Here is an 11335-nt window from a genome sequence, read left to right on the forward strand (position 1 = left end):
CAGACTCATTGTCAAACATGCACACACACAGTTAAATCTCCAAAGCGCTTACTATCATTACACCATCAGATAGACCTTTTCACTCCAATAGTTGCCTACACCATATTTTATCCAGCACTTGCCTCCATTCCACAACAGACTTAGCACGATATATCTATGATAATGGTATGATAATGGCCATCAGAATGTTTTCCACCCTCACCCGGCAGCCATTTTGCAGGCTTATTTATTTATTTATTTATTAATTTGAGCTTTCCCATTTCAAATCCGGCCATCCATCCTGCATGCTGGCTGCCCAGGCTCCAGTCACTGCTTGTCACTCTGAATTTCAAATGGCTCCAATTTTCCCCCTGATGGCACGGAGAAGTGGCAGGCAGCACATCGGGGAGGGTGGTCCTAGACATGCTGCCTGCAGCAGGGGTTCTATTAGAGAGAAGAGAGGGACGAGAGGGGGGGAGAGGAGAGGTTTGGAGCATCACGCCAGTAGTGATGTATTCTTTCTTTCTTTTTTTTTATGATTATTTTGGAGACTGCTTTCTCATTTGGGGCTGTGTGGCATGGCTGATTGTTCCATCTTTGCTTCTGGCTGGGTTGCTGATGGTGAAGCTGCCCTGCCCCTGCCTCACACTCTCCCAGCTCACAGTGTATGTATATGCAGTGCAGCACTGAAAAAAACTGATTTGTAACTGTGGCTATGATTTGAAGTGTGTGCTATGTACAGATGTTCTGAAAGGTAATTATTTTGTGAGTGTTAGATTTATTAACAGGCAAAGGCTAACCCTACCTTGCTGCCTTTTTCTTCTCCAACATTGTGTTTTGTTCCTTAACGAGAGCTAACTAGCTATGAGGAGCGAGCGCTCTACCTAGAGGCCATTGTTCAGAACCACAGAGAGGTCATGACCTTCGAAGACTTTGCCTCACAGGTCTTCTCCCCCTCACCTGGCTATCCAATGAGTGGAACAGGTGAGAAGTGAACCACGCCACATGTCTGTCCTCCTTTGTGTTCTTTCCACTCCACCTCCACCTCTTCACCATCCCACTGTTGCTTCATCGCACTTGTGCATTTTGCTCTTATGCCTTCTTTCCCCTTTCTTCATCATCTCTTTCCTTGCCTCTTTTTCTGCATCAGTCTCTCCTCCTCCTCCTCCTCCTCCTCCTCCTCCTCCACAACACACCTGTTTGCCCCCATCGCCTCCTCCACACTCCCCTCATTCTCTCCACTCTCCTTGCACGCCTACACTCACTGATGAATATCAAACGACGGGGCCCGGCTCTTCACGCCATCCGACTGACTTCAAACACTGCTTTCTCCACTTCCTCAGGCCCCCACTCACGCCACTTTGTTCATCTCTTCTTGTTTCAAACTGCATCTTTCCATGCAATTACTTTCCTATGAATATAAGCAGCCTTGTTAAATGGCGTTTGCAGAGTGTATGTTTGTTTGTGTGTGTGTGTGTGTGTGTGTGTGTGTGTGTGTGTGCACGCGCACATCTTCATGAGCTCATTCACCGCCACTTAGGAGATCCGACCGACAAACACCAGCTCGCGGATGTCAGCACAGCACTCTTATCAGTCCATGATGAATAGAATGGAAAACGTGTCTTATCTTGTTCTTCCTACTTGTACCAGCTCTGATCGATCTGCAACAGCACTGAAATCAATACGGGATTGCACTTTTCCACTCTATTGGATCCCAACACACGTTCTGTTTTGACAAGGAAAGCACTCCACAATACTTAACCGTGGATGTCTCGCCATTTTTAGATCTGTCAATGCTCATATGTTTTAAGGGTGTATGTAATATTTTTATCCCGTATGTTGGCATGTGAGAATTAAATGTCTGAATGCTCCAGACTGTGTGTGCGTGCGTGCATGCGTGCATGCATCCGTGTGTGCGTGTGTGTTCGTGTGTGTTCGTGTGTGTAGGACTTCAGATTCTCAGACAGCAGGTGTGTCAGCTATGTTACCATATTGTTTGCCCATCTCTCCTGCAGAGGTGTAAAATCTCCCCAGACTGACCTCTCGTCACCTTGTTTCATCCCAGCACCAAACCAGTTTCAATGGAAGGACTGAGGGGAAAAAAATAGATACAGATACAGAGGAATATAGAGGAAAGGGAGCTGCTGAGGGCAAAAGAGAGAGGAAGTAAATCTAGCTGATGGTGTGGACTATTTCAACCATGGGATCCTTTGTGGCTGGACAGAGAGAGGTTAGAGAGGTTAGCCAGGCTTGAGAATAATGTTTCACAGCATGGGACATATGCTGTGGCTAATGTGAGAGGCCATAACATAATGAAGTCTGTTAGGCTGTTGTGTCACCCTCGCTGCTGCGGAAACTCGTTCTGAACGGCAATTTGTATTTCTCCGGAATCTATGCGTGTAAATAGATTAGTAGATTAATGTGAGGGTGTGTGTGTCTGTATCTGTCCATTCATATTTTATCCAGGACTTACTTGCTCCATACAATACTGTGACACAGACCTTTCCTTGTATTTTATTTCACTGTTTTACAAATTGCCTTTGCTGCTGAGTTTTGACCTCTTAAATGCTGTTAGGTTCATTGGTAGCTCTGATGTTCACATCTTCTGATCTGTATTTGAAAGCTGGGGTAGACAGTTTTCTGGAGTCAAAATAAAAAAATGCCAGAATTTGAATATACACCCTCTTCCTGCAGATCTCCACCCTTTGTAACGGGCATACGCTTCATACAGCAACCTGTATCAGTACTAGTCGTGCGTTTCAATCATCTCAATCGTGACTGATCCAGATGCCATCATATATGGGCAATTCTATGAGAATTACCATCCTGTTGTCTTTGTAAACTTGTTGGCCTGTAAAGCCCTTTGAGATGACATGGTGTGATTCAAAGCTCTAGCTAGCTACATGAGCATGAACTTGAATTAGCCCAGCTGAGAGCTAAAAACTTTCAAAACTTTGAAAATTCATAACAAATCAACCATATGTGCTACAACTTCACATTTTCATCAGACTGTAGCCCCAATACTGAAGAAACTTTTGTACATTTAAACCTATTAAAGATTATGAAGTTCATCACTCTGTTTTTTTCAAAAACTGTAAAACTTCTTAAACCTATCTCCTCCCACAATTTTTGCTCAGTTGACACCAAACTTGCTACAGAGCATCTTCAGACTGTACAAAAACTACATTTCTCAGATTTTTGATTTATCAAAAATTGAGCCTACAGTGCATCAAAATGTTTGACTATAAATGGTACTGTAAACATATACATGCAAATTCTTGCTAAATAAATCTTCAATGTTCATGAAAAAAATGACAAAATTCTAGAGTCATGGTAGATGATGTGTGGCAAATTTCAGAATTTTACCTTAGAAACTGAATTTTTGACAGCATTTTGAATTTTGCTCTAATGTGAACAATTGGAGTCAATGTAAAAATGGTAATTTTAAAGATCACTTTTTCACTTAAGGAGCAAATCAATCATTGTTACAAACAAATTACCAACATCTCCATGCTGTCTAGATGCGGTATGTGTATTTTCAGATTTTTGTCTTAATAACTGAATTTTTTACAGTGGTTTGAAATCTGCTTTTCCATGCACGGACGGCTGCTAAACCTGCACGTCTGGCTTAGTCAATTTGTGAAGCTACACATGAATTGTCACTGACTAATTAGCTCAGTGAGATAGAAATTGATTCTTGGTCTCAGAGGTTGTGAGTTCAAGCCTCAGCTGATGCAAAAAGCTGATTGTGTTGCTAAATTCCTAAATGTCTTCCAATTCTTCTGCTTGTTGCTCAGAATTGCCTAAAAATGCCCAGACCTGACCCATCGCTGCGCAGCAGCTATAATTTTTTTTTGTACTTTGAGCACTCTTCCCTTTGTGCACAGATGTTTTGAATAAATTGGCTTTTTTTACATTGATCTCAGCCTGTGAACCTTTTTTGTGGCTGTCCAGCTCAGTTGAATTGGTGTGCGGGTATTTCTTCTGCCATCCTCTCCCTGTATTGACCTGTAATTGACCAAGGTCTGCCCAAGAAGTCTAGTTTTCTCTCAGTCCAGTTGAATTGCAGTATGCTGAAAGGTACAGGTGTAACTTACAACAATCTAGATTGATGTATGATTTCAGTTATCCAGTGTTATCGATGCAGAGTGAAAATATTGATACATATCATCATCTTTAAGCTTTATTTTTAAATTCCCATGTCTGGGTCACCATCTCCGTCCAGGAGCACCTCCTTCCTAGACATCCAAATCGTGCTAACAGCCTAGCACCACGCAGGCAATGGCCAGAAGCCAAGAAAAAAAAGATTTCATCTCATATCAATCACAGGCCCCTGGATTTGTGATATCAACAAATATTGTGTTGTTGTCTAAAGACTCAATATAATATTGTATCATGATAAACTTGTGATTTACACCCCTAGCAAAGGTTATTATGGAATTTTTCGCTCAAGGATGCCAACAAAAACCTGCGTATCCTAGCTTTGATTTTATGTGTGCATTTTTAATTTTTTTTTTTTTTTTTGCATTTTTTTAATAATTTAAGCAAAGTAGATGCATCTGGAATATATCTATGTTATGTTATGGTGCAGCTATGTTAAGGAAATTTAAAGAAACCCAACAAAATTTACCAGAGAAAAAAAAGAATGAAAAACTTTAAGATGTTTATGATAAAACAGATGCATACCAGGTGCAACAATTACAACTAATAGTTATTTTCATCATTCATTATTATTGGTTAATTTGCGAAGGTAAAACTGTAGATGTTTGGTCTTTTTGCTTTAGTGTGTTTCCATCTATCCTCATCAATTCAGTTCAGTTTTATTTATAAAGCCCAATATCACAAATTACAATTTGCGTCAGAGGGCTTTACAGCATACAGGATACATCAGCTGTACTCATAGACTGAAGGCTGCTCTGTAACTTTTCAAAACCATAGGCATGATGTATTTAATGCTTTAGGCCATAATACATCTAAGTGACCTTTATGGTTGTAGTCTATCATCTATAATTGTCTGTGTCCCATCAAGCACATAGCTTCAATGTAGCAGTGATGGCTGGCTGACACTGCTTCTCATTCTCACCCTTCTTAAATGTGCTTTACTGCCCTCCCGTGTGTGTTCGTGTGTTCGTGTGTTCGTGTGTGTGTGTGTGTGTGTGTGTGTGTGTGTGTGTGTGTGTGTGTGTGTTTGAGTGTTTGACTGAGTGTGTGTGTGTTGTTATATGCGAGTGTGTCCATCCATCTGTTTGTCCGTCCATCCTGCTCTGGCTCTCATTGCTGCCACTAACATGTCATCCATGCTCCATGACAGCGTGCAGGCGTTGGCCGGGGATGGTTTGGGACATGGAGTACCCCTGGGCCAAACTGGACTGTAAGACTCTGCCTGCTTCCTCCACACTAGGCATGATGCCCACCACCAACATCCATCTATTCATTAATTTAGGTTCTGTGAACCCCAACATCATCAAATAACCCGAGGCGCTGCGCTTGATTTAGCCCTTTTTTGTAAAAGCAATGTAAGGCTCTGATTCAAGGACAGATTCTGCATGCTAATTACTAAATGAAGCGCCCCTGCGGTGTTTCACCACTTCACTGTAAGGCATTTAACCTCAGCCCTCCCCTGCCATCTCTTTATCTATTTGGCTCGTCAGTATCCTCAACAGCCTCGTCTTCCATGAACCTGAATGCAGCCTCACTCTCACCCTTCAGACCAGCATCATGGCTTCCTGCATGAGCTAGTCCATCTGTCGTACACACTTCATCCACAGTGCTCTGCCCTTGTTGTGTTACACCTGCACTGCTTTGCTCCATTTTTGTTGTTGTGTTATGTTGTGTGTTTTCATCCTGTAAACTTTTTTCTAAAAAGAAAAAAAAAGAATAAATAACTATACATGAGAAAGCAATACTTCTCTCCAGTGGATACAACAACTTAAAAGCTCCCATAGTGCATCTTTTCCTCTCTCACCCTAACCCTCTCCGACAGTAACACTGGTGCTAAATGTTTCTGTTGTTGCCATGTGAACTGTCCACCGTTCATGCTTTGGATTTCAAAATTGTCCCGATCTTGAAATCTGTGAAGTGGGACAGTTGTATCAGGTACCATCAGACATTATGACCTTAAAGGTGTCCTCAGAAGGAAAGTGGCACTTGTTGATTAACTCATCACACGAATCAGTTAACCTTGTCTGACTTTTTAAACGTTTCAGTGATGACTAACCTGAACGCCACACAAGCTGTCTGGATATCCCTCTGCTCAGACCCTCACATCACTGACTTTTTAGCAGCGTTGTGTCGTGTTCAGCTGCAGTGTGGTTTGGTGTGTGTCCGCTGCTCTCTCACATGATGCTCTACTCTGTTTCTCCCTTTTAGATTAAAAATATCTTAAAGGTCCAAATACTGTGTATGGTGAAGGTAAGCCCCAAGTCAGACCGGAAGCTTGTTTCCGTCCAGCGGCCTACCTACCCCTTCGCTCGATCACTCATCCTGGCTGTTCCCCCCTCCACCCTTCCTTTTTTTCATTCAGCACTAACCAAGCTTTATTTACTGAGTGCTCTGACAAAGGGAAGGGGACAGAGAAACCAGGCTGTTTATTTGGGGGGTGTCCTACTGTTTAGGCCAGGCTGGTAATTGAAAGTGATGCACGATGGGGACAATTAGCACCTGACTAAGTAGCAGCATGAACAATACGGCTACACTTCTGGCCCTCGCTTCTGCATGTGGCGCGCCTTTATCTCTTCCCCCAGCAAACACTTTTCTCTTTTCTTTCTTTCCTTTTTTTTCTCTCCCCCCAGTCCCTCCACCCCCCTCATTTCCTCCTGTTGGAGTGTGCCTGTTTGCCTGGGGCAGACTCTGAGACTAACACCTGCCGCACTGGAAGACGTCTTTGTCATCTAAAGCCTTGTTTGAACTGCTGCAGAGGGGACCAATGGGATGGCAGGGCCATTTAAAGACCCTCTTTGTTTTCCTTCTCTCTCAGTTTCTCCCGTCTTCTTTCCATCTGAAATTAACCTCACCGTAAGGCATGTTGGACCGAGTAAGGAGCGGAAATGCTGGGTTGTAATGATGACAACAATGATACATTAGCCTCTTCTGGATCTGGGTTATTTTTTTTTCAACTTACTATGAAAATGAATTCTTACATAAGGCCATACAGTGAAGAACGTCATTCAGAAACTGATGTAACCACAGTCGTTAAGTGCCACAGTGGGAGTGATGACTGTTTAGTGCAGCATGTTTTAATGGCCACTAAACGAAAAGGGAAGTCTGTTGAGTGGGTGGTGAACTGTACCACACTATTGTCTGTGTATATTAGCTGTAATAGGTGGTTGCCTTCTTCCTGTCTATCATACAGCACATGCAGCCAGAGTTTAGTTTATAAAACAAAGTGTTTACTGTAGGAATGAGTAGAAGAATACGGGAATGCAGGATTTTGTTCTGTCCGTCGGGCCAGCCCCGATTTTTAGCCAAGCCCATCCCTTTTTTATATTCATATGCAGATTTCATGTTCGGACCCCCTCACCTCCCCTTCGAGCCCTTCACAATACACACGCCCAATGTTTCATCCATAGCCCAGCCCTCCTCTCCCAGCGAGCTGCGGCCCCGGATGCTGCTGGTGTCCACTGTGCTGCTGAGTGTCTGTTACTCCAGCCATCTGCCATTCCTTTTAGCCGCTGCAACTTGAGATGCCTCGGAAAAAATGGCAGGAAATAAAAGGATAGGAAAGAAAATAGGCAACCAGATGCCATCTCGACAAAGCAGAAAAGTTGTTTAAACTCGAGGCATGGGGGCAGAGGCGGGTGGGTGGGGGGAGGGGGCGAGGTCTGGGTTTGGTCAGTGCCCATAGCTACAAAGTGTACCTCTTATTTTTTATATCCTATAAGCATCTGGAAAACTGTATAGGGAAGAAAGGCAGCGTCTCCTATAACAAGCTTTGCTTTACCACAGCATGTGACAAAAGCATGTCTCAAATATTTTAATTCACTTTCTCACATCTTCATTCTAATGATCTCAGGGGTAGAACAAACCCAAATCTTGACACTTTTTTTAAAGTTTGAATTGCAAGTTTTGTGATTGTCGGTGGAAATCCTATGAACTGGGTAATCTTGGTTGTGGGAGCAGCCACGTGCATGACGAAGCATGCTGGGATGAACAGCAATCACACAAAGACCATGAACCCCTCACTGCCATGGCTAACCGTCTCGTCTCTCCATCGTTGTCTTCTTTTTTCTTCTTTCTGTCTCCAAACACTCCCTCAATCTCTCTCCCAGGCTCCTTCACCGGCAGCGCGACCACCGACGCCGGAAGCACCGCAGCAACGACGGACGCCGTCGACCAGGTTTCCCCCACAATGCCCCGTGCCACAAAGAACCGAGTTTCCGGGAAACTCCGCCGATCAGCCAGCGCTATAAGCAAATCCTCCAACTGAGCTCTCCAACCTGTCCCCCTTTCCTTCCCCTCCGAGCACAGCCTTTAATCTTTTCTCGAAGAACCTCACACACCCAGCCGTGACTGCAAGTTTTTTCTTTTTTGGCGTGTATTTTGTTTTATTTTGTGTCATATAAACATGTAACTGGAGCATATTGCAATTTTTAATTTAAGTGGCAATCATTGATTTTGTTGATACATTTCCATTTGTCGTGGTGTTTAACTGCTTAATCAAGCTGGACGTGTGACTAAGCTATTTATGTTCACCCTGGTGGTTTCAGCTTACGAATCAGCAGCATAGGAAGACTTGACTGAGAAGTCTTAAACTAACCTGTGATTAAAAAATGTTGTTTTTATTCTCATTCTCTGGCGCGGTCTCGATGCACTAGAGGAATAATAAGTTCTTACTATAGTAAGGGAATGGGAGACTGCTTCACCCTGTTTCTATATCTCATCTATCTCAACACTTCGTGTGACAAAGCACTGAATGACACAGCTGTAAATGGCATCCTGCTAAAACTGCACAAGAGATTGGTATCCATTTATAAACGTGTCTGCCTTTTACCTCCTCCTGCACCTGCCACAACCTTTCTGTGTCAAAGATAACCACTTCAGTTGGATGACACTGTCGTCCTGCACGTTAGCACCCGTTTTGGACCATCTCCGTACACTGAAAAAGGAGAAAAGACTGATGCATGGGGAACGCCTCCCCAGAATGATTTGTACACACTGCACTACCACACAGACGTCCTGAGCATTAAGTCCCTGCAGTGCGTGCAGTCTGAGGCTTTTTTTAATTGTTTTGAACTCAGAATGGACAATCAATGACGTCTTTCTAACTTGAGCTGAGCAGATTTTTTTTTTTTTTTTTTTTTAATCACTCTAATTTTCCTTTTTAAATGAATTCCGATGGATTGTGTCATGATTTGATTTATGCAAGTCTGCTGGAATGAGAAAAGACTGCGTTTGTAATTGTTTTCTGATGTTGTTAACATAGGCTCATGTCCGGTAATTGAATAAGTTCCTCCTGTCTCTTTCCTCTGCTATCAGTTTCCCCTGTCCTGTGAAGCTAAGACATCGACATTCCAACGTTCCCGACCAACTTTTTTTTCTCTCTTTTGCACTCGCTGTCATTGATTTAACTTGCATTGAATGTTTCTCTTTGTTCTTTGGATGCAAATTGCTTTAAATTTTATTTTTGCTGTTTTTTCGATGTACATAGAAAGGACTATTTGATGAATTATTTTTGTTGTTGTGTTGTATTCATGTGCTGTTTAGAGGAAAAATACCGCCAGAGCCTCAGGTGAATCTTAACTCCATGCACTGGTGTGTGTGTGTGTGTGTGTGTGTGTTTGCGTGTCTGTGTGTATGTGTGTTTGAGTGTGAGTTTCGGAGGGAACTTCTCACAGTGCCTGTGTAATGTCTGTCCTCTAAGATGCTGTCCAACACCACCTCCACTCCCCATAATCAGATTTTAGTTTCTCCTCGTCATAGCCTGAGACAAACCATGGACACCCTGCATCACATCTCCCTCGTTAGCGGTCTAAAACAAAGTGTTTTCCTCCCCCGTGTCTCTAAAGGTCAGCGTCTTGTGCTACCCACAACAAAAACAACAACAGATGGATTTGGAATTGTGCAGCTTCTCTGTTTAGTCTTTATTACAGTGCTGCTCCGTCTTTATCTGTGAATGGACTCAAGTGGCACCGACTCCTCCTCTTTCCCATGATCCTCTCCCCATGTCGCCTCTGAGGCCACGGGAGGGATGGAGGGGGTGAGGGGGGTTCTGGGTTTAGGTGGCATGCCAGAGCTAAACTCTAACAGCCCTCCTAGCAACAGCCAGGCCGGCGCTCTCACTTCTCCTGCGACCTGCCTGCTTATAGGGTTGTCATGGTAGCCAGGTGTTCCCCACACACACACACAATACACTCACACCCTCTGAGGGCTCCACCCAAGTTGCAACACTATCCCCATCTGTTGCACTATATGCCTTACTTTCCCCCCATGCTCTCCTGTCATCTCTCTCCCCTCTCTCACATGTCGCCTCCTTTTGTTTGTTCATTCCCCGAGCAGAAAATGGGGAATCCAAACAGCAGGAGTATTGATGGATCCATTTTTTCTTTGTGCTTTTGTTTTTTGAAGAATGTATGATATATATATATAGGCCTGGATCACATCTATGGTTTTTCTTCCCTCCCTCCCCTCAAAGCCACTTGAAGGAACCGCCCAGGATGCTGATCTAAAGATTGTAGGCTATAGATGATGTCTGTTTAAAAGGGGACTGTGCTCCCCCTTTGGTGGTGTAGTCGCTGGAGATGTTAGTTCGGACCAAGATAAGGATTGTGTGTCTTATATACGTGAAGAAAATGAGCTCGTGTTAGCCCTAGTAATTTTTTTTCTTTTTCTTTTCTTCTCGTTTTAGAAATCCTTGTACATTGTGTCAAATTTGAGGGCTTTGAGTGCCCTCTGAATATAAATATATTAATGCCTGTAATATAATCTTTGTATAAGAGAAAGAGGAAAAAAAGCTTGAAGATTTCATCATGACTTGTCAACATATCAAACTGTTTTTAACGACCGAAGCCCTGCTATCTTTATTAGAAATGTGAAAATTGAAACATTTCATTAAATCAATTTGAAATTCTACGCATCTTTGTCCTGTTTTCATCTCTCATCGACACATCAGCTACTTGTGTATCCTCAGATTTTGTGGAGAAGTGGCTGTGTGTGTTTCTTCTGTGTGTGTGTGTGTGTGTGTGTGTGTGCTGTTACCATGGGCTTTCTGACCCTGGCCCAGCCATGCTAGCAGCAGCAGCAGGGGTAACCTGACCCTCCTCCCATCTGTCTCCCCTGCTGCTCAGCCCTGCTTAGGTGGAGGCCAGCATAATAGAACCTCACCAGGAGGTACAGGTGCAATGGTTGCAACACCTACGGG

The 11335-nt window shown here is 43.4% G+C and overlaps 1 protein-coding gene across 6 annotated transcripts in view; it reads left to right on the plus strand.

Annotated features, from left to right (window-relative positions):
* ralgapa2 (Ral GTPase activating protein catalytic subunit alpha 2) overlaps nucleotides 1–11046 on the plus strand; it is a 110564-nt gene extending 99518 nt beyond the window's left edge. For 2 of the 6 annotated variants that reach the window (XR_007450846.1, XR_007450847.1), the window contains 3 exons: nucleotides 842–963; nucleotides 5291–6390; nucleotides 8247–8385. Coding sequence is in view for 4 of the 6 variants with exons in the window: in XM_049595357.1 (XP_049451314.1) it covers nucleotides 842–963; nucleotides 8247–8404 (280 nt within the window). In the remaining 2 variants the exon portion in view is untranslated. Of the gene's footprint in view, nucleotides 1–841; nucleotides 964–5290; nucleotides 6391–8246 lie in introns of all 6 variants that reach the window. The other 4 variants (XM_049595357.1, XM_049595354.1, XM_049595355.1 and 1 more) reach the window with 3 other exon arrangements.
* The last annotated feature ends 289 nt before the right edge of the window (nucleotides 11047–11335 follow it).

Source organism: Epinephelus fuscoguttatus, linkage group LG14, assembly GCF_011397635.1.
Source record: "Epinephelus fuscoguttatus linkage group LG14, E.fuscoguttatus.final_Chr_v1".
NCBI lineage: Eukaryota > Metazoa > Chordata > Actinopteri > Perciformes > Serranidae > Epinephelus > Epinephelus fuscoguttatus.